This window comes from Cuculus canorus, chromosome 20 (genome assembly GCF_017976375.1).
Source record: "Cuculus canorus isolate bCucCan1 chromosome 20, bCucCan1.pri, whole genome shotgun sequence".
NCBI classification, from domain to species: Eukaryota; Metazoa; Chordata; class Aves; order Cuculiformes; family Cuculidae; genus Cuculus; species Cuculus canorus.
The window spans coordinates 11,157,739-11,180,782 of NC_071420.1; the positions used below are offsets into that span (position 1 = coordinate 11,157,739).

The following is a 23,044-nucleotide window of genomic DNA, read 5'->3' on the forward strand; positions in this document are numbered from 1 at the left end:
AGGTGGTTAAAAATTCTTCTTCCTGAAGTCTGTTAGTTGCTTTGGCAGTTATTATTCTATAATTCTAACAGAGATACAAGCCTATAGGTACCAATGACTTTAGTTTTGTCATTTGAGGCTTTTCTGTGTAAAACTGCAGAAAATCAGGGCTACGTTCATCTAGAGCAGAGGAACAAGATGGGCTGATCCTGTACAATCCCTTGACGTGCCCTTGGATAACCTTAACAGAAGCACGGGGAGCTTTTGAATTAATGCAGAACTTGGCTCATGGGACACAGACTGTTTGTTTTGCAGTAACTTATTTACTGCTTGGTGCAGTGCCCTTGCAATCTCAAAGTGTGAAACCTATGGCACCCCTGCCACAAGCCGAAAAAAAGTCTAGCGTGTTACTGCTTCTGGGTATTTTCCTAAAGCTCAAGGATAACAATGTCTTTGAACCTTGCCCGTTGCCAATACGCTAAGCCTTGCAAAATGGAAATTACCATCTGTCCCTCTGATCAGTAATTGGCATTTGGATCTAACTGCTCTGGTGGGGGTGGATGGGATAACAGACAAAGTACAGGAACGCATGTCATTTCCATGAATATTTGTTTTCTGTTCCTCCGTAACGCTACTGTATATGACATCTGGTATGTACAATAATTTAAGTTAACACAGCCTTCCTGTGTCACAGAGACCCAACATGCAGGTCCTCCGCTTCCTTCTGCTTGACCTTCCTGGAAGAGGTAGCGACTATAACAACTGAGATATGGCATTGCTTGTGCTAATCTCATTATTGTGAAAATCTTCTGAAACCAATGCTACTTCAGTGTAGCACTTTCCCCTCTATTTGCCCTTTTATATATCCAAACCTAAGTTACTTCATGACTCCCCTGTCTGTTTTATTGCACAAATAGCAATATAAAAATATCATCGAGGTATCTCTTCAGACTTACAACCTGCACTTAAAAATCTTTTTTAATGTTTCTTTGCATGGACTGTTTATCAGTTGTAATGGGTTTTTTAAACAACCTTTTTATTACCCTGAAATGGCTGACGGAGATGATCCTCAGCAGTTGATAAACCAAAAGAAATCTGTTTCAAGTCGACAGAATGATGCTAACTTTTACCAGCTCAAGAAATGGTCCCTGACAACACAAGAACAGCAGGATGATGACTCCTGAGCCATATAACTTTATAGCAAAACTCAGGTGAATTTGGTGGGGGTGACAGCAGAGAATGAGATGCTTTTTATCTGGTCTCGAAAGCAACAGAAGCTCTCCAAGCTTACTGACATGTTTCTTTAAAATCTGGTTTCTTTGACCACCACTTGCTGATAATTTTAATATACATTTCTTAGTCTTGTCTCAAATTGGAAGTCTGATCTGCTGTCCCTTTTGGGGTTTGGATTCAGTAGCCTGGATCATAAGAGGAGTTTCTGGGAGGTGTCCAGGGGCTCTGTGGTGCACATTTCCCAACAGAAATGGAGCAGAAGTTTTTTTCTTTTAACATACGTGATCTTGGCCATAAGAAATGGAGTTTTGTCTTGAATAGAACCTTTAGTGGTGGGTATGGTTGTGCACATCCATAAGCACAGCCCTCCCTGCAATATGAGAAGGACTACTCCTTTCTAAGGAGATGTTAGCAGCAGCATTGCTGCTTCCTCCCTGGTTTCCTTTCACTTCATTTTGACACAAAGCCCATAAAACACGAGTACAATAAAAGAGTGGAAACCCAAAGCGAATGGTCCCATTTGAAAGGCTAAGAAAGTTGCTATGTAATTCGCTTTCCTAGTAGGTGATATTGTACTGTGGTTTGAGATTCACTCCTAGAGACAGATAGGGGGGAAAAAAAATAATCTTTTTGGCCTGCGGAGACTTTTGATTAAGCCCTAATGCCGTCTGCTCCTTCAGGGGTCCCCCGTGTATCACAGAGATGACAGCTCTCATTGCAGGGAAAGCAGAGCGCTGCCAAAGCAATGACTTGTGTTGCACAGGATGGGATTCCCCTCCGCCACTCTCCTTTCTGTTACTGCCTGATTGGAGCTGGGAGTAAAACACTTGCCAAAGCACTTCTGCCTCAAAGGTTGTCGGTGTGACAATTTTGGTGGTTTTCCTGCCTGCCTCCGGTGATTTGGCAGGAGTTTTCCAAAGGAGAGCTGAGATAAAAGGTGCAGTAGGGGAGGGCAGGTGTGGGCAGAGCAGGGGGCACCCCGACAGCCCCCACTTTAGGAGCGGTGCACAGTCTGCCTCATGCAGGGGCTGGAGCTCTGGGAAGCTGACATCCTCAAAGGCAACACGGGGAGCGGCTCCTCTCTGTTGCCCCTCGTCATCGCTCCTAAGTGCTGCCCGTTGTGAACGCTTGTCTTGTGGGATCCAAAGTCAGTGCTGGGAAGAGGGCAGTGATGGCACCCACAGACCCAGGGCGTCCGCGGGGAGTGTCCACGGAGCGGCTGGAACTGTTTGTAAAACCTCATTTTGTAGGTGAAAAGGCTGCCCGTATTTCATTGATTTTGACGTTAAGGAGCCGGCTTTCTAAACCCCTGTCATACTCTGGCAAATCCCAGCCGTGCTGTGCTGAGCTCTCTGGCACATTTCTCCTGCTTGGCAGAATCCGAGGACCTCTAGTCATTCCTGGTCTCATCCCACAGCATCTTGCTGCCAAGCAATTGTTCACAAGCTGGGGAGGGGGAATACGAGCTCGTGACCCCAGCGATCCCAGCCTGTGTGATATCCTTTAAAAGCACAGCAGCCTGAGGAAGGCTTTGTCCCTCTCATCCACGGACTCGCGGGGTGAGACTCCAGTCCAGGATCTTTATTCTTTCAACTTCTGAATCAAACTGTTCCTTTGCAGAAGTAGTTGTTAGGATTCTTTGTGAAAACTGAGGTAGGATGTAAGGTGAAAAGCAAGTAAAGTTTAAAATTTCCAGATGCAGAATCTGGGGAACAAAAACCCTGTAGAAGCGGAAGGGGAGATAAAGGTGGGCTTTTAGTTTAAAGTTAAATTCAGGGGAAACTGAATTTTTGGTCCCAGGAAGTTGAGGTTGTGTTGCTTCTTTGGTGTTGCCTTTTAATGGCTGTTAGGTTATGTTTAGTTCCATTAATATCTCCATGTAGCTTCTGAGCTGGAGAATTTTTTTCTCCAGAGTATTCTTCAAATGTGTTTCCAAATGCTCCGCTTACCCTTTAATGATCTTTCGCTGCACCCTTTCACATAAGTCGGTGAATGTGGAGTATACAGCACCTTTGTGTTACCTTTGGACTAATAGAGTCATCCCTTTGTAACCTTTCTGGCTTCTTCCCAAAGTCTATTTGCAGAACGCAGGATGCTCAAAGTCCACGTGCCTGACGCGTAGGGAATCCAGCCTGACCATCTTCTGTGTTAGGAGTCTTTCAATGGTTACAACAACCTCGTTTTATCGATTACTGGAGACATGCTCATGACTTCTAAAAAACCATTTATGGCTTTTGTTAGAAGCTATTTAATTCAGGTGTTGACAGAATGGCTCCTGGCAGAATTACACCAAGTCTAAGCACTGTACAGAGAAGGAATAATTGGCATTTTGGTAATGACAAGCATCCTGTAAATGTTTACAGATGTGTGTAACTCATATGCTGTGAACAGTTTGTGGGCTTCAGTGTTGATATTTATTGGGACAGTGAAGGAGGTTTTTATCAGGAGAGAAAACGTCCCCTCTCCCCGCCGGCATTAGGAGATACAGCCCCTCCTCGTAGCCACCTGTAGCAGCAGATTGTGGTGGCACAGCCCTCCCCCACAGCACAGGCTTCGGTCCCAGTTCTTACCAAAAGAAAAAACCAAATTATTCTGCAACTGCTTACTGATATGGAGAATCATCATTCTACACTGACATCAGAATTAAGGGGTATAAAACTAAAGATTTCACAAAGGAAAAACACAATTTCTTTAAAGCGGCTTTCTCAACTAGGTGATGGATTACGGTTTCAAGATAAAAAGAAACATGATTATTTTTGAAGCTGAAGAGGACAAGTACAGTCTTTATTTTGTAGAGTCTTGTTTATTTTAGTCAATAAACAGACACTCTGAAGATACAAAGCACTACTTTATGCGGAAAACAGCAGGGAAGAAAACTGAATGGAGTGCAGATATAGGGGATTAATGAATTAGTAGCACAAAGGAGAAATGCAAAGCAGGTACCAATGCCGGGAAGAGACTGAACGATCCATTATCTTTAAGCTTGTCAGATAGCAGTGCAGTTATTTCTAGACTGACTTCTTGGAAAGAAAACATTGTTCAGTGACAAAAAAAATCAGATGTCTGTTTTTAATGAAAATGAGGTGATATGAGAAATATCTGCTTGACCTTATTAACTAAATCAATATGTTTTCTTCCCTGAGGCTGGGGCTCTGCTTTGGTTATGCTGATGTTAAAACCAGGCTGAAGCTGAAAGTTGTACTTTGGGTTCTGTTACAGGTCAGCATGGTCATGGTGATGGTCACTGCACGTGAGCTCCCACAGCAGCACGGAGCCGTTCCTCCCTCTCTCCCGCTGCAGATCCGCATGGCTTTGGCTTGCCACCACAGCCAGTGCCCTGTTGGGTGCCTTCCCTGCCAGCACCCAGATGTGCCCCATCCCTTGAGCGTCAGCACATGTCCCATGGCGTACGACACATCACAGCTCTGAAGGCAGACTGAGAAAACAAAAGGGAGCAAGAGAAGAGCTTGAGCTACAACCATCACAAGAGACCATGGAACGACCCCTGCGCTGACATTACTGAGGTTAGGTTTTCTGCTGGAATGCTAACAGGCTGGGTTACTTTTCTTTTCCGGCAGAGCTTGCTGTAGCCACGGGTCTACCTTCAGCCCTGGAGTCTGTGGTCCTTGGGACAAGTACCAAGCTTTGTGTCAAGTCCTTCCAAAAGGGCTATGCAGCCTTAACAAAGCACAGCATCGGCAAGAGTTACTCGTAGTAACACCACACTAAAGAGTTCCCACTCCTGCCTTTAAACAGTCATCACAAGGAGGGGGTAGTTTCCCTTTTCTTCCTCGTCAGGATTAACTGATCTACTCACTTTAGAAACGTTTCACCTGTCTTCTGGCACACCAGGTGATAGGACTTTTGGGGCTGATGAGGGGCCAGTGGTCCTCACAGAGAGGGCAGGTCTGCTGGTGAACAAGTTGCTGACTTCTACCTGGTGCTAAGGGCAGCAGTGCTGATGGGGTGGGAGGAGAGGATAGCGGCACTGCTCAGAGCTCTGGCTCCTGTGCCCGGGGAGTGAGTTGTTTGGCTGCTGTTGGTGGGCTTTGCTGGGATGTGGGAATGTGGCCGTGGCAGCTGGACCACTGTGGGCAGGGGCTTGCAGCAATGTTTTTGTTGTGCCCTGAGGCTCTGCTTGCCCTGACTGAGACAGAGTGAGTGCTTTGCTGAAGGAAACCCCTGACAAAGCTGGAAAAGCCAAAGAACTGAAGGACTGCTGCCTCCTGCGGGTTTGTTGGGTCTCTGCTTGGCTCCATAAGTAAAATATTCTCATTTCTTTGGTGCTCCTCTCTAGGAAAGCTTTCAGCCTGAGCAAAGGCTCAGAGGTACTAGGGCAGCGTAACAAAGCTTTCCATGACTTTGACAAAAAATGATCAGTACTTAAAAATTCTACTGTCTTGGGGGACAACTGTCACTGTGTGTGTCATATTGGGTGATTTCTTAGCTGTTGCCTGTAGCTGCTGGGTTGGTGGGACACTGGTCGTTGCTCGTGTTGATGAGCTCAGAGGTGCCGGCTTTGGGAAAGCAGAGGAGTTCCTCAGAGCTGGGTTCCTGGTGACCCCTTCTTGGGTGCTGCTCTGGCGTTATCAGCTCAGCTTGTCTTTATGTAAGAATGAACACAATGGCTCTGCTATACCATGTCACAGATGTCGCTTCCACAGGAAAATCGGTGCTTTTCACGTGTGTTTTGATGTTAGTCCTGTTAATAGTGTTGTGGTGAAAGAACATGAAATGTATTTGCTTGGTGAAGCGTGTATGTTCTCCTTGAAAATGATGAACCGAACAAGAACAAGGCGCTGTGCAGCTGGGGCATTCTTTAAATCTGTTTGGAAATCTCATGCTAATATTTAAATTGCTTCTCATTTTCATTGAAATATTTACTTCTGGGAAGGTGGAAGATTGAGGGCTTTGCTTGCAAACCTTCATGGCATTCACACAGGCACGATGGGTGATAAATACCAACTTGCAGGAAAGATAAATACGTAGAAGCATTTTCTCTAGAGGCTCAGCAATGAGGAAATAGTGAGTTAAAAATGTTTTAGTTATGTATTGGAAAAATTAGCAAGAGCCTACATTAATTGAAATGCAATTCTTTATGTATATCAGTTCCTTATCCTTCTGGGATTCTTAGCACTAAGAAAGAGACAGAGCAACAGATTAAGCTAAATGTTGGCAACGACAGAAATAAATTGGGGGTTTAAAGCCTGCGTTGTTACAAATTAGTACTAAAAACCTGCTTGCTCTTCTTTTCTTGACTTCTTATGAGACCAAAAACTCAGCAGTACAACAGAGCTGCTGTTTGCAAACCTTGCTATGGCAGGTACCAAAGGGAATTTGAGCTCTGTGGATGTGACCACGTTGATGGTTTCTCTTCCATGAGTTGGAAGTGAATGTGGTGACACCCTTTCGCTGTCTCTTCTCAGTGTTTTTCCTCAAAATTTTCTCTTTTGCCAAGTTATCTTCTACCAACTGAGACCTGATGGGGCAGAGGGAGCCAGAAGGCAGCGACCACTGCTGGTGCTCCATGCCTGTCCCACCACCCCTTACAGCATCAGGGGCAGCTGCAGGCATAGGGGTTGTCCTCTCACAACAGGACTGCGGTTTGGAGCGTGGCTCCAGCTGCAGGGTGGCTACTTTTAACAGCTAGGTTGAAATCAGGAGGAACTCTTCTGTCTACTTTGGGTCAAAAAGAAGCCAGTCTTGCGGTCTTTGTGGTGCATTTGAAATAAAACAGGATTTTCTGTAAGCTCACGTAGAATAAGCTGATTTGGTATTTTTGTAGTATTACCCTATTAATTTCCATCCCCTTTTACCTTGCGGGTAGTTGTTTAATTTAAAAGTCTGCAATCAGGCTCGGTAATATCAGTAAATTTTAAATCAGTATAAATAATACAGAAAGTAAAACCTAAGAAAGCAGGAACATGGACACTACCGGAAGCATTAGCTGCCTTTTGAGCTTTCTGCATGTTGCTGACACATTGAAAATTATTTATAGCATGTGTGTATGCTATTGTTTCTAATTTAAATATGTGCACTGACTGTTTTAAGACCTGGAGGTGGCCCCAGTGGGAGCAGGAAGGCTGTTCTGTGCTGTTAGTAATACTGATCAAAACAGACATGTAGACCAAATTGTGCTGTTGTGGCAAAGGACACTTCTCCAGGGTCAGGATTGAAATGTTTCCTGAAGAAAGCAGATTTTTTTTTTTTTTCTCTTGCTCAGTGTTATGTTATTTCATTTGTTTTTCAGCGAGCTGGTTGAAAAGTGTTTTATTGAATTAGGATAATCGAAAGCCTCTAGCCCTCAGAATTCGGCACCAATTACATTGTAGCTGTGGAATCCAGATATTTCAGTCCAAGGTGCAGTGAATTTAACAGCCACTAATCTCCGATACTGTCGTTATTTCTCCACGTTTGATTATCAGCTCAGGGTCACCACGGTTCTCGGTGGACCAGCATGTGTGTGTAGCGAGTTGTTTTTGAATCTCTCATTAGATACATGATACGAGAGGCAGCGTTGCGAGCGAACAGCAGAGTCCTGAGCTGCTCTGGTCTCTCTGTTCTCCTGCCTGGGCACTGTAGAGGAGAAGGAGCCTCGGGACAAGCCCCTAAGGGGATCTCGGCAAGACACATGGTGGGGTTGGGTACCCTGAGCAGGTGATGCCAAACTCAGAGTGTCAGCCTCGCTTTTCAGCCCACCTGACTCTGCAGGGATGAATAATCGCCTAAACCACCATCCAGTAGAGCACGGGCTCCAATGGTGCGTTTGGGGAAATGCTAGAACAAGCCACACCTTTGCACGGTAAAAAAACTGCCCAGGATCAACTAATCTTGAGTCTAACCGCTTGGATCTGTGGTTGCTCTGGGTCCTCTTTGCCAGTATCTAGAATTTGCCTATAAACTCATTTCAAATTAAATGATAAGTGTCTGCATTTGTAAGTAAACAGTTGTTAAATTTGCTCAAATATTCAATTTGTTCCATCCCAAGGATTTCCAATCAATATTGCATTCTAGCAGAAAAATAATGTAGTCGCCCATTATTAGAATAATGTTGTGTTCGTCAGTTGATGCTCACAACTGAGAGCAAATCTTTATTTTAATTAATTCTTAGATTAGTTAAATAAAAGCCATTCTCATTTTTCATTCTGCTTTTTTTTTTGTTGTTCAAGTTTTATTGTGCTCCCAGCTCAGATAAAATTGGCTGGATTGACCCAAATGTTATGTTTCAATACTGTGTAAGTTTTATTTCCCAACACTGTTGATGCAGGCCTGTTTTTATTTTTGGAAGTTAGTTGAGTACAAATAGCAATATCATAAGATGCTGTGGAAACAATTTATTTTGGAAGTTCTACTCTGCATGGTTCTGATTAAAAGGTATTTTGCATATATGCTAATGCTTTAGCAATTGCCAACTTGGCTATATTTACACTTGACATAAATCTCGCAGGGTGTGAAAAATGAAATATTTTAGTTTTTCAAAGTTGAAAGAAGTGCAGTGATACCGAGTTATGGTTGTCCTATAAACCAAGAATCTTTCTCGTGAAACTCGAACTCCTGGATGGTTTGCATCTTCTTTTCTTATTGTGACTGGCCATGTATTTGCAGCAATAGCAAGTAAAACTTTGTTAACAGTCCTTTATCAAATAATGCAGAAAATACAGTGACAATAATTTTGTTTTGCATACTGTACATGTAGATTGAGATTAAGGGTTTGTGGTGAACTTGCATCCTTAATAAAGTTCAGAACTTAATTTTAACACTGCTGGAAATGCGAGCAGAAGATTTTGTTTTCTGTCCCAGAAGAAATCAGAGATATCAATTTATTTACCCTCTTGACTTTCTCCTATTGCCGCCGCTTTAAATGCGAGATGAAAGGACAGTTTGGGTGTGCATGAATGCAATTAGTCTGAGAAAGAAAATGGGCCCAGAAAGGATGTTGCTTTGCCTTCAGTCGCTTAAAAAACTATCACCATAAACTGCAATGATAAAGGTAATATACTTGGAACCAAAGCAAATCTCCTGTGAATGCTGCTTTAGCGGTTGCAGGGTTTTTTTCCAAGCCTGTTTTATTAATTTGGGACACTTGAACCATGGCTTTTCCCATAAGCAGAGCAGGAAGAGGGTGCAGGGTGTTCTTGTTCAGCATCTGATATGTGGTATTTTCCCCTCCCATCAGTGACCTGAATTGGAGAACTGAAGAGTCCATGAAATTTATTGATCTTTCTTAGCGATGTAATTAACTTGAGAGATGCTTAGGTACTGGTTATGTGCGTCAACGCAAAACTCAAAGACAGACTAAACAAAGCACTAGATAATAACCTAGAAGCCTGGGGGAATATCCTGTGCTATCAAACTCCTGGACTGGAGAGCCTAACAGGATTTCTGTCCCTGGCAATTAGGATTAATCCTGTTCACAGCTGGGAAAGAGTTGTCAGAAGCAGAACTTCTTGTCTCTCTCCTCGTTGAATGAACATTAGAAGAAGTAAATGCATGTTTAAAATTCAGTCCTGACTCGCCCTTCAACAAGGACGTTTCATCATGACAGTGGCAGGTGAAATTATATCTTTGAAGTTGCCCAAAGAGCACCAAATTCGCAGAGGTATTTTGGCTTTAGAATAATTTTTAGCTGGTATTGCAAGGTATGAAGTGGACTGACTTAGGCTGATTAATTTTTCTCTTCTTTTGGTTCGTTTGTTACAATCACGTTTGAGAATGAAATTTGTTTTCATTTCTATGAAATTTTTATGACTTTCCCCCTCACTGTGCAGCTGTTTACCATTGGGAATTGCTGCATTCACATCCATGCCAGGGTCTTTAGGGACTCCGCAAGTTGTGCAGCCCATCATTATTGCTTTGCTCCTCTCTCTTTCTCCTGGCTGGCTTGTCTATAGCAGAAAACACGGGCTCTCACATCCCACACTTTTATATGTATTCTTTGCAGACCATGAAGGTTTTGATAATGGGCTGTTACTGTCTCTGTCACATGCTTTTTGCTTTTTTTTTCTTGTGCACGTGTTGGGGACAGCCAGGTGAGAACAAAGTGGTTATAGATGAAATAGGTAGAAAATACGCATTAAATTTCCTACTGGAACTTGAAAATTAGTCACACTTGATTTTAATTTTAATGTAATCTCACAGTAAACCCTTTTCAGTGAGCCGATTACAAGTGAGTACCTTCATAGCAACAACCTCCTCTTGGTCGTGTCACACTGCTAACACTCCATGGTGTTTTCTGCCGTGTTCGTTACTACGGGGACCCTCAGTTTAACTATGAGGGATTGCATGGAAGGGAGCTGGCACTGGGATGAGTAAATCGATGTTGGCTAAGGTGGGCTGACCGGATCATCATAGAATTCCATGCAGCAAACCTACCCAGTACTGCATATGTTTGTGCTGATGCGCTGTCATGGGCTCGGGGGTACAGGAGGGTGCTGTGAGCGGTGCTGTGTGGCTCAAATCCTGCAGCACAGGGGAAGCTTATTCTTGCAACTTCAAGGTAAAAGCAGCAGACAGACCTTGCTCTGAAAAGGTAAGGTAGCAAGGCAAGTCCTGTGCATCTCCCTCCCTCAAATATTGAGGCTGCTAAAGGAAAGTAGATGTACAGTTACCTTGTACATCTCCTGCTCCTTTCTTTCAGAAGTTTTACTTGCAAATTTGAAGTGATTGCTGTATTTGTAAGAAAAATAGTATTGTGGTGCTACTTGAGAGACCCGCGGACTGAAACTGGACCCCAGTGTTCAGGTGTTAGGCTGAGTGTTGCAACAGGAAAAGCTTCTGACCTGAGAACAGTTAATGGAAAATAAGTAGGCACCAGAAGGAACGAGAACAAATGCTGAGAGATAGATATGTTTGCTGAGTGTGAAGAAGGCCAAAAAATGCCTTCCTGTGAGATACTGCAGTTCAAAGGGCAAGAGCTGATTTATAGTCCATTATAATTTGTACATCTGGAAATTTGTTAGGGTAATTAAATGCTAATATAAAAAGGAGCTTCAAAGGAAACGTGGGAGGGATCTGGCACTGGGATGAGTAAATCAGTGTTGGCTAAGGTGGGCTGACCGGATCATCGTTGAATTCCATGCAGCAAACCTACCCAGTACTGCATATGTTTGTGCTGATGCGCTGTAATGGGCTCAGGGGGACAGGAGGATGCTGTGAGCGGTGCTGTGTAGCTCAAATCCTGTAGCACAGGGGAAGCTTATTCTTGCAACTTCAAGGTAAAAGCAGCAGACAGACCTTGCTCTGAAAAGGTAAGGTAGCAAGGCAAGTCCTGTGCATCTCCCTCCTTCAAATATTGAGGCTGGTAAAGGAAAGTAGATGTACAATTACCTTGTAATTTCATATTTACAATAATTTCATCCTTTATAGGTAACTTTCTCAGTATTCTAAGTAGGAAAGACAGTTTTTTCCCAATTTATACCAGGCTGACCTTCTCAATACCAAATGTGCTATAAAACAAGAAACGTACAATTACCTTGTACATCTCCTGCTCCTTTCTTTCAGAAGTTTTGCTTGCAAATTTGAAGTGTTGTGTGGACTAAACTCCACTTGTGCTGGTGTTTCTCCTTCTCTATCAAGCAATAGACATGAATAATTTGAGCTGCTGTTGAAGCATTGCTTGCAGCTGAGGTGCTGTGGGAGAGGATTTCTTGTACTGAGAGTCCTGAAGTTATGGGAGAAACTCAAGTCTTGCAAATGAGTCTTTATTGGTCTTCTGACCCTAATGCAGCTCAATTTAAACATTCAAAATTGAAATTGAGGACTGGAAAATGAAAAGGCCGGTGCTGTCATTTGGTATGAAAGTGAATTTCATCCTTTATAGGTAACTTTCTCAGTATTCTAAGTAGGAAAGACAGTTTTTTTCTAATTTATACCAGGCTGACCTTCTCAATACCAAATGTGCTATAAAACAAGAAATGTCTGTCTACAGGCCATATATATTTTTCACCAATAATACATTTAATGCCCTGGGTGGATTCAAAATATGATGCAAGTATCGCTATAGCAGTTATTGTTCCCTGATGTAAAATTTGCAGTACTATGTACAGCCTCCAGAAAGGACAGCAGGTCTCCCACGGTTTGGCTGAGGTGGTTGGTGCTCTGCAGACACTGCTTGCTCGCTTTTCTCTACTCTCAGGAGCACAATGGCCTCCAAAGGATGATTAACTGATGGGCTTGTTTGAGAGGGCCTGGTGAAAGATGAGACTTCTTCTCTCACTCTCTTTATTCAGGTTACTCAGATGACTTTTCCTGCAGTTATTCTGATTTACACAAGCAGGAGCGGATAGAATCAGGTCCTAGCTTTTAACGCTCTTCACAAACCAGAGAAGTCAGCGAGATCCAACTGCCATTAAAGTGAATAAAGAGGGCCATTCCTCCTTTTTTGGAGAAGGTCCTTTATAAGTGCAGGAAATGTTTGTGCTTGCCACATCTCTCTCTGCTTCTAGCGTAATCTCTTTCAAATAAATAATGTATGTTGCTGCTCTGTCAATTACTGTGCGTGCTGCAAAGAGTGGGGATGCTAATGTTGTTCCTGTGCCTCGAGCTACTGTTGCTGAAGCACAATTTCCAACACTATATCCAGTGAGACAGAGCATTTCAAGTAATAAGCACTCTGCCCTTGGCTGTGTTGCTTGACATGCAGAAGCCCATCAGTCTGGTGCCAGGATGCCCGCCGGTGTCGCAGTGCTTCGCTCCCAATGCCCCTGGAAAGCAGATGCGTGTGTGGTGGCAGCAGCCTGTGGCTTTGTGCGAGTCTTTGTGCGGGTGTGGACAGGCTGGCATCCCACCAGCCCTGCCCATCCCCTCCAGACGGGTACCAGCGGCTGCACAGGCCAGGAAGCATCCCTCTCATCCTCCTCCCACCACGCTGGGGCCATGGGGTGAACTGGAGCGCGACTGCCTAATCCAGAAGCGTTTTCTAGGAGGGGAGGGAAATAACAACCCCAAACATGCGAGTCTTTTATAATAAGATCCAGTAATAGTAATAATGAAAAATTACTCCAATCATCAGCTGATCCGCTCCATGAGACAAGTATCTGTGTAAACTTCACAGCATCTCCAGGTTTTCCTGTGGTACAGTTGTACACAGGCTTGGGAATAGAGGAGGACGCAGCCTGCTGTATACCAGGTACGCTCCAGATGCATCCTATTTATCGTGGTAGTAATCAAATACAGATGCTTAATTTATCTTCTAATTTGGACTAAATTGTCATTATTATTCCTGAAAACTAAAATAATACAACTACTCCATCCCGCAACACTATTCCTGTGCCAGGAAAATCCTTGCAAAGAGACGTTTTGACAGACTACACACTTAGTCCGTGGCAAACTGGCAGCTACACAATTTTATGCAAAACTAAAATGCTTAATTCTTCCCTCCTTTTTGGAAAACCTTATGCACGTCTGTAGTCTGCTGGCTTTCACAGCAATGTGTAGATGTTCCATGCTGAAGAGAAAAGCACATGCTCCTTTTAGGTCACTTTTTTTCCCCTCTGTCTGCTCTTTAATATTAATGTTGTATCTTTCTGTGTCAAAATATTAAATAGTTGTAACCTGTATAAGAAAGGAGTCTTATTTTAACCTTTGAAAACTGTATTTACATGCTTTAGTATATATGAATAATGCATAAAGTTAGGCGCTAAAGTTATTTTCAAAGTCAGTCATTTCAGGATCAAGTTGTAGAAAACAATAAAAGAGCAGAGTGGGTTTTTTTCTTCTCTTGCTCTTCCTCGTTCTTTAATTCCCTGGGATTCAGGAAATGGCATTGAAGTTTTATGCCACTGGGATTTCTCACTAAATTTCAAAGCTTAATTTAGTCTCTGCTGGAATGAAGAGAGGCATAAAACAGGCGCAGTGGAAGCCATTTAAATGAATGACTGCAAAAGAAATACAGTTTCTATGAAAACAAATGTTCTGCGGAGTCTTGTTAACAAAGAATGCTCCATCGGAGCACGGTGGCGTGGCCGTGTCCCCGTCTGGGTTCTCTGCAGGCGCTGCTCGAGCTGTGCCCTCTGTGTACCATGAGGCGGCCCCAGGGCACTCAAGGCAGGGACAAACCTCCCAGTTCCTTTCTAAAGGGCACAAGAACAACTGCCCGTGTGGTCACGTGTGCACATCCTTGCATACAATTGACAATTTTCCGGAACATCATTTTAATAGGGTAAGTCAGCATAGAAGATTTGGTTTATTTTCCAGCATATTTGATGCTTCATGAAGGATGCAGTTTTACTTCAGACCACTCCTTTATAACCCTACTCATCAAAGAAATGTTCTTGTCATTAGTAAGGTGTTCCCTTTAAATCATTTCCCTATCTGTATTTTTTTATCCATTGTGACATGAATTTTCTTCTACGAAATGAGGTGTATAATTTTGTGAAGGCAGTGCTAAGTGCTTTATTTTAGAAGCACTATAGCTTAATGCAGACTTTCGATGTATCTTAGAAAACCAAAGGCTATGATCATTTGTTCTGCCTCTGCAGTGGTTTTATGATAATTGCTTGTAATCCAGTCTGTGCCTTTGCAGGAAGGGCTCCAGCTACGTAGTATTTCTTCTGACCCACCCCACTGATGCAGAACTGACCTTGAAAGATCTCTTCGCTATGTTCCACATGAGAAAAATATCCTCCTTGTCAGTGATCGTAAGAGTTTGCAGTTACGCAGCACATCCTGTCTGCAAAGCTCAGTGCTTTGTTTGGCACCACTGAAAGGCAGCGGCAATAACCAGGTGGGCAGCAATCACTGCACTGGGGCAGGACCTGAAGGACCTATAGCCAAGGCTTTGAGCCTTGAACCTCAGAAAAATCCTGCCTGATGTCCCCAGAGGAGGCAGGAGCGAAAATGGTGTTTGCAGACTCCCAGGGCAGCAGGGAGACAAACAGGCTCCGAAAATACAGGAGATGCACAGCTCTGCTGTAAATGGTGGTGGTGATGGAGAAAGACCGGCGTGATGTAATGAGAGAACATTAAATAGAATTCATTTCACTTAAAAATATTTTGGCCTATCTCACCATCTTAGCTATTGCATAAAACATTCCATTTTAATAATGTACTTTAATTGTATCTGTCTTCATTTCTGGGAGTGCTTGACACGATTGCAGGTGACTAGGAGCAGCCGTTCTTCTCTTTGCTGCCTTTGCAGGTAGCTTGGCCAAAACCATGGATCCATTAACAATGATCATGCCCCATGCATGGAAATGACATACTTTCTGATACTTTCTGATACGTTTCTTGCATTTTCTTTGACATGCGTGTGAATTGCTATATTTGTAAGAAAAATAGTATTGTGGTGCTACTCGAGAGACCTGCGGACTGAAACTGGACCCCAGTGTTCAGGTGTTAGGCTGAGTGTTGCAACAGGAAAAGCTTCTGACCTGAGAACAGTTAATGGAAAATAAGTAGGCACCAGAAGGAACGAGAACAAATGCTGAGAGATAGATATGTTTGCTGAGTGTGAAGAAGGCCAAAAAATGCCTGCCTGTGAGATACTGCAGTTCAAAGGGCAAGAGCTGATTTATAGTCCATTATAATTTGTACATCTGGAAATTTGTTAGGGTAATTAAATGCTAATATAAAAAGGAGCTTCAAAGGAATAGCTTTCTTAAACATTACTTTCAACTACCCGGGGTCAAAAGCAAATTATAAGTAAAGCAGTTGAGAAGTTTAGATCTTCCTGGCTGAATAAATGTCACAACTGAGAAAAGCAGTAACTCAACTTCCTATATTTGAACATCTCATTATATTCCAGGCCATTGAAAGATACATGAGGTTCCAGAGAGGTGACACGTAAGGTCTCAGCTGATAATCCATCCTTTAATTATTTTATAGAGGTTAATGTTGCTGTAGTAGAGTAGTAGCTTGGTCTTAGCAGTGAATAATAGGTTTTAGTAGAAATGAGTTTAATGGAAAATTAATAAATCAGTGCAGAATGGCTGAATTGCGTATGAAGGCTGGTGATGACATTCGTGTGCTTTCAGTATGGCTTTAAAGGCTTTCTTTTCCAGGAAGCAAAATTGTTTTCCCCCTATTACATCCTCTGTTCCTAGTAAAGTTTATTTCCTTTGTTCTCCCCCACTAGAAGAGTCCAAGTGCACTTGAGAAGTAAGTAGATCTCCAACTAAGATACTGAACCAGTCTGTCTCTATAGCGACTTTACACTTAGGTGTAAATTTTTCCAGGATCTCGGCTTTGAAAGAAGGAGAACAGTTCACCCTTCCTGTCTTAAAGCCAAATCTGGCAGAGCTTTTTTGGTTTGTGCTTTTACAGTGTGTCCGTAGTGAGCTTACGTGCGTACAGTGGTTTTGCCTGCCTGGGTTGTAGGGCACGTGGCTCACTGCATCATCACAGCCTGTGGTCTCTGGGGAAGTTGGCTCAAGTGGCTTTTTGGGATTGGAACACCTGCAGAATGTTGCTCATTGACGTGACGGACCTCGCTCAGGTTGCAGAATAGTGGGGAGGGGTGTCTGCAAATGTTTTATCCTGTAGGTCCTGGTGGTGGATATCCTGGAAAGAGGGGAGAAAAGCAAAGCTTGAGCAACTTCTGTCTTTAAGAGAAAAGCTAGTCAAACTTGGTGGTGTGGCCAGAGCCTAGCTTTGAGCTCTTGAGTCAACCACTGCACTTGGGGCACAACGACCCTATGCAGCGCTACAGACTGGGGGAAGAATGGCTGGAGAGCTGCACGGAAGAGAAGGACCTGGGGATGCTGGTTGACAGCCGACTGAATATGAGCCAGCAGTGTGCCCAGGTGGCCAAGGCGGCCAACGGCATCTTGGCTTGTATCAGAAATGGGGTCACCAGCAGGTCCAGGGAGGTGATTCTCCCTCTGTACTCAGCACTGGTGAGGCTGCACCTCGAATACTGTGTTCAGTTCTGGACCCCTCACCACAAGAAGGATGTTGAGGCTCTGGAGCGTGTCCAGAGAAGAGCAACAAAGCTGGTGAGGGGGCTGGAGAACAAGTCTTACGAGGAGCGGCTGAGAGAGCTGGGGTTGTTTAGCCTGGAGAAGAGGAGGCTGAGGGGAGACCTTATTGCTCTCTACAACTACCTGAAAGGAGGTTGTGGAGAGGAGGGAGCTGGGCTCTTCTCCCAAGTGACAGGGGACAGGACAAGAGGGAATGGCCTCAAGCTCCGTCAGGGGAGGTTCAGGTTGGATATCAGAAAAAAATTCTTCACAGTAAGAGTCATTGGGCACTGGAACAGCTGCCCAGGGAGGGGGTCGAGTCGCCTTCCCTGGAGGTGTTTAAGGAACGGGTGGATGAAGTGCTGAGGGACATGGTTTAGGGAGTGTTAGGAATGGTTGGACTCGATGATCCAATGGGTCCTTTCCAACCTTGTGATTCTGTGATTCTGTGAACCAGAGAGTGGTCAGGAACAAATGGGAGAGTGATCAGGGTAACTTCAATCTAGATGTGCAGCAAGGCAAAATATAGCTGCAGTTGAATGGAGAATCTTGATTCCGACTTATTGCGAGTTCTTCACTTCAAAAGAAAAAGAAATTTAAATGTTAAACTCTTCTCCCTTTTCAAACGTAGCATCTCTGTTTTGTTCAAGTTGCCTTCTTATGACTCATCCCAGCCTTAACTTCCTGAAGAAATTTGAAAGCTTGAGGGAATTGCGTGCGTGTTTCCATGTCTAATATGCTACTATTGAATACAAAATAAGAAGGGAAATATTCATGGAGTGAACATCAACGTGGTTTTTAATGGCATGATAGCTTTTTTTCTGACTGAAGCATCCTGGTTAATTAAAACTCAGTGTGATAAGCTTAGAGCTTGTTGAGTGCAGGAAATCCTGCCTTGCAGGGAAATTGCTTGGATTTCTTTTAGTAGTATACTTCATCCACTTCTACATTTTGCCAGAGTGGACACGGGGAAAAATAATTCAATAAAGCCTAACGTTCCCCCGTAGGTTTCTACTGTGTGACTGTCCCAAATGCAACTTAATTTGACTGATATAAGTAGCTTTTTTACCAGCGTCACTCCCTGACCTGACATGAAGCAGAGCAGTCATGGGCAGTGGGAAGGATGACCAATCTCTAAACCAAGTTCTGTGGAAAATGGACTAAATACAACTACTTGAGCCAAATTCTGTGGGTCTCGATCTTTGAAAAGGCTCCTATGATTGGAGGGAGGTGGCCTTCCAGGAGAGAAGAGCAGGCAAAAGCTTTCTTCTCTGACCTGGACAGCTGCACATGGTGGTCCACTCTTCCACTTTGACACATGTGACCAGAGCGTGTGCACCCAGTGGTGATGTGAGACTTGCACGCTGGTCTTGGAAGATATGCATATTTTCATAATCCGTGAACAGATGTAATACCTGTGCAGAATTCTTGTGGTGCAGCGCAGCGTGCCAGCATCGGTGTCTGCGGTGCAAACCTCCTGCAGTGCTCCGGTCAGCTCGGGCAGAGTGCTTTGTCTTTCCAAATTGAACTGCTGACTCAGGATACAAACCTAAAGCAACATGGATTATGTGCTTTTGCAAGAGGGATCTTGAGAGAGAATACACTCGATCTCTGTGTGCACATCTGGGGGCAAATCAGGAAGGCTACTTGGGGTAAAAGACAAAGCTGGCAAAGAAAAAAAGCAAGGCCAGCGTGAGCTACAAATAAATTCAGGCTGTCGGTTTGGAGGTGGTTCCTAAACATTAGACGGGAAAAAACGTTCTGCATCCTTCTTCCTAGAAGAGTAAGTGGTAACAATACCGCAGCTGGTTTTAAGTATAAGTCAATGTACTTGATCAAATTCTGTGTGCTGATGTAGGCAGTGGCGGCGGTTGTGTGCAATGGCCCAAGAATCCTTGCCTATTTGTACGGTCTTAAATGAACCCGTGCAGAACACACAGCAAGCTGACATGTATGTGTGTCTTTAGATATACAGGTACACTGTATATAATGTGTGTGCATATATATTGTATATAAAAAATATATGTAAGACAAAAGGCAGTCCCTCTACCTTATCTATTAAGAATTGGTTAACTAAAATTTCTAAATGAGCTGATTTTTGCCATGCAGAGAGCTAATGAATAGTTATAATTTTTGCCAGGTCTAATTTTAGCCACTTAGAGCCTTCTCTAGAGGACACACACAAAATTAAAGAGTCTTCTTGAGAATTCTCAAACTGTTCTTGCCCTCACCATTTACAGGTTTGAAATGATCAAAATATTTTATAAATGATCCTATAAAGCTATACCAGGCTAGAAAGGCAATAGAATAAAATGTCATTCTCAACATCTCAGTGTTCTGTGGTGGATACAAGTTCTGGTTTGTAGTCTCATATATGTGATTCCGTGAGGCTGAGAGCAATTTCTTTCTGTGAAGTGTTTGTGGACCGCGCAGAGGCTGAGCTCAAATGTCACAGGATGCAACTGGTGCCCAAATGGATCTTTGAGGTGTTTTAATGCCTAATTTCCAAGAGATTCTGCTCTTTCCTAAGTCACAGCAAAAATCATAGAATAGTTTGGGTTGAAAGACCTTAAAACCCATCCAGTTCCACCCCCTGCCATGGGCAGGGACACCTCCCACTGGATCAGGGGCTCCAAGGCCCATCCAACCTGGCCTGGAACCCCTCCAGGGATGGGGCAGCCACCACTGCTCTGGACAACCTGTCTCGCCACCCTCATGGTGAAGAAATTCTTCCTTATGTCCAGTCTAAATCTGCCCCTCTCCAGTTCATACCTCTTCCCCCTCATCCTCTCACAAAACGGTTACAGTCCTTTCTGTCACATCCTAATTTATCCACTTAGTGCACATTTCTGTACTTGGGTGTTCGTACACTACCTGCAGTGTCTTCCACATCTGTTCCAGCACATTATTTGCTTTGAGGTTAGTAGAGGATTTGCAGAGAGAATGTGAAAAATGGACTAATGCAGCCGGCAGGGCAGCAGTCCCAGGTGGAACAAGCCCTGGCGATGGACATTTGTACCCTGTTTGATCTCTGCCTCCAGGATCCCCAGCCCAGCCTGCTGGGGAGCCCTGTGCTGGTGGGATGCGTGAGTTGTGCTGTGCTGAGATGTGTGGCTGTGTGTATGAGCTGTACCCCGGCACAGAGGCCACACAGTGTCCTGGGAGGACTGTGACCCATGCCAGCATCGTGGTGGCTGCAGCCCACAGCCTCGTGCTCGCTGAAGCCTGCCTGCATCTCCCTCAAGTTAATGCAAACGGTGCCCAAGTGCAAGGACAGTAAAGAGTCCATCTCACTAAAATGCGATTTGCTGATTTGATGGCAACATACAGTGCAGCACGTGTATTGTTTCAGGAATATGTCCATTTTTCTTACTTACAGCAAGTACTTTTAGAAAATTCTTCCGACTTGCCTTTTATGCGGGCTCGCAGCATCCTAACTCAGCTACTTTTCTTCCAGCTGTGCCACTTGCGTAAACAAAAAGATTTCAGCTTTGCTTGTGAACCAGCTCAGCTGACTGCAACGTCACACGGCTTCCTCGCAGCCCGGAGGGGGCCTTTGCTGCCAGGGGAGGAACTGGGGAGTGGAGATGGGGGCACTAGAACCAGACAGGGAGGGGCTGCACCAGCTGGGTGGTCCTGAGCACGAAGGCAAGATGTGTGCGGAGCTCAAACAGGGAGCGACTCGGGCCAAAGCGTGCTCCACATCCTGTATTTTTTTTTTTTTAAAGCCACAATGATACACATGCAGAGGAAGTCCAGCTCCCTTTATATAAACTTGTTTTATTAAAACTAGTGTTTTCACTCAAGTTTTTAAGGAATCCTTTATTTCACATGAAAAAAAAAAAAAGAAAAGCACCTGGCAGCAGAGCAGCCCCTTGGGCTGTGTGGTTCAAACCATCTCCAAGCTGCTGCGGTGGCTCCTGCCTGCGGGCAGCACCGCGCTCCCTCCGTGCGGTGCACGTGGCCCAGTGTGGGACGAGACAAACCACAGGGACCTGCGGTAAGTCAGTAATCAAACATGCATCGCTGCGTGGTGGCTCCAGAGAGCAATAATAAGTAGCTTAACCTTTTTCAGGCTGGATTGCATCAGTGTTCCTCCGGGGCAGGAGGGGAGATAGGATCCTGCCCGTGTGGAGGTTGGCATCTTCTAACACCAAATGCAGTGACGTTTGGTGCTGGTGTCTCCCTGGATCCACAGTGACTGTGGGTGCAGGGCTGGAGGCACAGAAACCTGTGCTGAGCCCCTGACACCGGCAACAGCCTCCACCCCTCTGGGGCCTCATCCACACTCCTGGGGCCAGATCTTGGGTCTGGTGACACCCAGAGGTTTCCAATCCCAGTCATGCTGAATTGCTCTTTTCTCCTATGGGTCCCTGGCTGTGCACCTCACTGTGGGGAGATGCTGCAGCTGCCCCCCTTCCTGCCGAGCTCACTAGGACACAGGCAATGCCATCCCTGGGGTCAGTTCTAGAGCATCTCTCTGCCCAATATTCTGGGCACCTTTGCCCAATGGTGTTTTTCTCCCCCTGCACCACCGGGGCAGCTGACCTGCCCAGCACAACCTGCGATAAGGAAGGTAGTGGGTCACGCTAAGAAGAGAGCAACTGCTTTTCTTAAGTGCTCAGAAAATTCTTGATGAGTGTTAAGACGTTCCCACCCTGCCCTTTCCGAATGTCCATTCCCGACACAGCTGCTGTGGAAACCAAGCCAAGGCAGCCTCCGGCAGGCCTGTGATGGCAGCAGGGATGGGAAGGTGGGATGCCTGCTGCGGAGGCAGGGGTGCTTGGCTGAGCCGCTTGTGCGGGAAGGGGCAGACGCAGATAGACAATAATAGCTTTTTGCCTTGGTTTGTAACACGACTTTCGTCCTTCACTGCTTGCCTTCTGGAGCACTTAGTACCCTGAAAAACACCCAAGAGTGGAGAGAATTTGCACCATTCAGCAGACTCCACAAGTATCTTTGCTTTAACTGTAAAGGTCTAGTCTTTTCTTTTTTTTTTCCTTTTTTTTTTTTTTTAAGAAAAAACAGTTTTATTTTTATGCACAGCAGAGTGCTGCCAGGCCATCATCTTGGCACATACTCTCTGGGCAGCCCTGTGAAGTTTCTTCCCCGCAGAGCTTCATCCACTGTCAAGATGTATTGGTTGATAAGATCTTTCATTTCCTGGGTGAATGGCTGAAAATCCTTTTGCTTAGCACCAGATCGCTTGAAGTTCCCATCCCTGTTGTTCTCAACGCAAAGCAGTCGGTCCTCTGTCACTGTCATGTTGAGAAACTCCACCATTTCCTTCAGTTTGGGGATGAGGCTTTGCTTCAGGTCCTCGTAGTGGACGACGAGCAGGCGTTTCCCGTACTTCAGCCAGTCCAGGACGTGGGAGGCCCACCAAGAAGCATAGCTGTTCACGAACTCGGGCCACTCTAGAGTACCACAAAATGAAACAGCGTTAACTGAACTGTGTTGGAACAGTTTTCCAAACCTTATCTTGTGCAATAAGACTGTATTTCTGGGCATAATCTGGATGGACATGCGCTGAAGAAGCGCGACACGGTTGGCTGCTGGGGTACAGCAGCTCCGCGTTGCAGCTTCTGGCATGGAGACAGATGATGTGTGACCCTGCTGTCCCCAGTCACCTGGACTGCGACAGCCTAAGGAGATTTGGGAATGCCACCAAGCCACCTGGGAAGCCCCAGGAAGAGACAGGGCACAATCCAAGTCGGGCATAGCTGCAACAGAGCCTTGTTCGTAGTTGTTGGGTGCTGTGTGGGCCAGTGGTGTGTGTGCCAGGGCAGCAGCTCCACAGTGGGAGGAGAGGACAAAACACCCCAAGGGTAGAGTCCAAACGAAAGATTGTGGAGGGCTGTGAACAGAGGGGGCAGTGGGTCTGGCTCGTGCGGTGGCTTAAGCAATGCTTTGCTGTGTAAGGTCAAGCAGATTCT

At 44.8% G+C, this 23,044-nt stretch overlaps 1 protein-coding gene and 1 long non-coding RNA gene across 4 annotated transcripts in view; one reads left to right on the plus strand and one right to left on the minus strand.

Moving 5' to 3' along the window:
- Positions 1 to 23,044, plus strand: part of LOC128854185 (uncharacterized) — a 184,169-nt gene that overhangs the window by 74,673 nt on the left and 86,452 nt on the right. The window lies entirely within an intron of this gene.
- The window catches only part of WSCD1 (WSC domain containing 1), a 33,432-nt gene continuing 31,344 nt past the window's right edge, over positions 20,957 to 23,044 (minus strand). For all 3 annotated transcript variants that reach the window (XM_054085248.1, XM_054085247.1, XM_009558666.2), the window contains one exon: positions 20,957 to 22,525. In XM_054085248.1, the coding sequence (XP_053941223.1) occupies positions 22,173 to 22,525 (353 nt within the window). In that variant the 3' untranslated portion in view covers positions 20,957 to 22,172. The remainder of the gene's footprint in view (positions 22,526 to 23,044) is intronic.